The 3,339-nt window shown below is 35.5% G+C and overlaps 1 protein-coding gene across 1 annotated transcript; it reads right to left on the bottom strand.

The window, feature by feature from the left end:
* Positions 1-2,472: 2,472 nt before the first annotated feature.
* On the bottom strand, positions 2,473-2,936 carry LOC107672466 (hemoglobin subunit beta-like). The gene is made up of 2 exons (XM_016465662.1): positions 2,774-2,936; positions 2,473-2,671 (listed from the first exon to the last, which is right to left on the bottom strand). Exons 1-2 carry the CDS (start codon positions 2,863-2,865, stop codon positions 2,488-2,490), a joined length of 276 nt encoding a protein of 91 aa, XP_016321148.1. The 5' UTR covers positions 2,866-2,936; the 3' UTR covers positions 2,473-2,487.
* Positions 2,937-3,339: the final 403 nt, after the last annotated feature.

Here is a 3,339-nt window from a genome sequence, read left to right as displayed (position 1 = left end):
AGCGTGTACTACAATTACGAGCCATTCTATAAGGTGACATTTCAGCACTTGACAAACGGATAGCGACTCCTAAGTAGCACTTAAGCACGGCTACACGCGACTGGGTTAAGTGCATTTTTGGGAAATGCACGTGAAACAATAACGAACGATCGTAAAATGACTCGTAGAAAACGCTCTTAAGCTCTGGGCTGCGTTTCTCGATAACGATTGATCTTAGCTCTTAAAAGCGTTTTATAGTCAATTTACGATCGTTCGTTATTGTTTCACGTGCGTTTCCCAAAAATGCACAATCGCACGTAGCCGTGCTTTAAGTGCTACTAGGAGTCGCTATCCGTTTGTCAAGTGCTGAAATGTTATCTTTGATACTGGCCTTCAGTCATAAAAAAGATGCCATTAAACAAATATTAAAAAATATACTGTATTTATGTTGTTTGTACATTAATTTGAAGATTGAATGTGAAATTATTGCAATATAAATGTATATTTAAAAACTTTCATGTTAGGTGGGATTAATTGCGATTAATCGCGTGTAATTTCAGAAAAAATATGCGATTAATTAGTTATTTTTTTAATCGATTGACAGCACTAATATATATATATATAGAGAGAGAGAGAGAGAGAGAGAGAGAGAGAGAGAGAGAGACGTATTTCCTGGTCCAATACATGGCTGGTTTTCTTGCGTCAGCAAGTCATTTACAGATTTTTTTCCCCAGTCTTTGAAGCATATTTCCTACATTACTTAAAATTAAAAAGTGATATAAAGTCATGGCATCATAGCTTTAAATTTTTGGGGGGGTATATGTTTATGCATAAACCCAAGTAATGATTCAACAAAAATTCAAACAATATGGATTATAAATTCAATATCTCTGTTACTTAATGGAGAAGAGGAGAGAAGTTTGAAGTTATACGTTTAAATGCTGAGTAATATTAATTGCATATTAATGTATTGCACTTACTATATGGTTAGGGTTAGGATGAGGGTTTGGTTTAGAGTTAGTTGCGTGTAATTATGCATACTTTATTGTTATTACAATAGTAAGTACGTGTAACAAGGACACATTAAAATAAAGTTCCCAAAATACCTGCATGTAATTACATCTGTAATTAATTTCTGTAATTACATTTATAATTACACTGTTGACCCATCCCTTACACCTACACTGTTGACCCATCCCTTACACCTTAAGACACCCTTAAACATATATACCACCAAACCTGTCCCCAACCTTACCCGTTTCCCACCTCAATAGCAGCAAAAGTGTTTTGAAATACAACATGAACACAATAAATATTGTACTTATTTTCTGAAGTTAGTACATAGTTATGGCCACCGGGACCCATCTTTTTTTTTTTTTTTAGAGGGTGCCTATTGGCAATTGACTAATGGCACAGTCTAATGTGCCTTTTTATATTGACAGCAGCTGGACAATCATGGAAACGACAATTTATGGATTATAACTTTTAGGATTTATGGATTATAACCTTTTTTATTTAAACATCTCCTGTATTAAAAATTATATCTAGGCTATTTAAAACTAAAGCACAGAGGATGCGGGGTCCCCATGGTTTTACCCAAGTAATTTCTGTTGTAAATATAACACTACACAAAAAGACAGGTAATAAAGTAACAACGAAAACAAACAGCCCCCAGTTTCTTTTACCACAAACAAATTCATACAACATTGTGAAAATAATATAGGCCAATTCACCACTCGGTCGCATTGTAAGCAAATCTATGCAGGGGCGCGTTCAAGCCTAATGGATATAAGGGAAGAGGCAAGAGCAGAATAGTATACCAAAGTACTATAAAGCATAAACCTACAAGTGAATTTGCATTATTGCAGTAGCACTGTCAGGATTTACAGTAACAGCATTAATGACCTTGGGCAACAGCTCAGGAAATATAATAGATCTATTAAAATGTTGCTCCTGCTCCAGCTATACAGGCTGCAAAACACACGCCAGTGAATATTGTTGCGCAGTTTATTTAAATGTCATCTTAACATTTTATTATTTTTTATATCTTAGTATCAGTCCGTAATTAATGGAGTCAAAATAGGCTATGTCAAAACAAAATTGTCAAGTTGGAAAAAAACAGCAGCAAAAATTCAACAAGTTAACTCGAAGAGTTGGCTCAGTATAACTCAGCATGGAACTTGTTTTTATTTTTGTATAAGAGTCAAAAGGCACAAAATCAGCATAATGAAAAAAAAACAGCATATTGTTCAATTGCGTTTTTTTATATAGGCCTAAGTAAATTTGCAAACAGAGAAACTAACTGACTAAAACAATTATATTTATAAAAATAACGAAGAGTGCCAGCTTATTTTGATACTAGAGCCACTGGATGTTGTGATAAATTGTATTTCTTTTATCAATGAATTCAAGCGGTTAACACCCACAGTGTGCAAATCTATCATAACTGTTTTTGAAAGGCTTACTTGTTGCTGACTCATTAAGTCAAGTCGAAAAACTTGCTAACAGTTAAGAACAGGATTCTTTCCCTAAGTTTTTGATGTTATCCATGTTCTTGATGGCTCTCCCCATACCTCCCATCACAGTCCTCCCGTGACCTGCCACCCTGGAGTTACCCATGATCGCAGCGGGGCTTGACAGGTTTCCAAAGGTGGAGAAATATCTCTGAGTCCAGGGATACACGATCAGACACCTTAAATAAACAGAATCATTAAGAACAGCATTAAATAAACTGCGCAACTGACATCATCTAACACGGAGAATGTGTCTATTAAAGAATGTGCTGCAATGATACCTGGCCATGGCCAGAGGTCCGATTTCATCGGGATTGAGCCTTCCCCACAGGTCAGTGATGGCACTTCGCTCAGCATCTGTCCACTCAACCATGTCTACGTTTTAGGGTGTCCTTAGGCACTTGTTTAAGTCCAGTAGGAATCACTAGTAGAAATTCAGAAACCGGAGTACAATTTATTGATGTGTGATGTCTCCGCCCATAACAAGATGCAAAGTCTTATTGGGTAATTTCTCCGAGCAGGTGACGCATATACATGTCTGGACATCACTGATCGGACACCGTCCAAAAGAAATTGTTTTGTAAGATGTCTTAAACATGAGTAAGCTTTTTTTCTGCCTACAGATTGTTGTTGATCAAATATATAAAATAAACCTTAAAAAAAACATGCAAGGGTTCATTACAATTAAATGTCATTTTGTGAAAAAGCAAAAGCACCGTTTTTACCAAATAGGTATTTTAATTACAATATATGGCCAGACAAATGCAATTATGTTACAAGCGTTTTCAGTTAATGATGATGTTCAAATAAACTTTATTACTCGAACTTAATTTCATGTCATCTTGTC

The sequence above is a fragment of the Sinocyclocheilus anshuiensis genome, unplaced genomic scaffold, assembly GCF_001515605.1.
Source record: "Sinocyclocheilus anshuiensis isolate Anshui unplaced genomic scaffold, SAMN03320099.WGS_v1.1 scaffold1430, whole genome shotgun sequence".
In the NCBI taxonomy this organism is placed as follows: domain Eukaryota; kingdom Metazoa; phylum Chordata; class Actinopteri; order Cypriniformes; family Cyprinidae; genus Sinocyclocheilus; species Sinocyclocheilus anshuiensis.
Note: the sequence above shows the minus strand (reverse complement) of the source record. Positions and strands in the feature narration are given on the sequence as shown.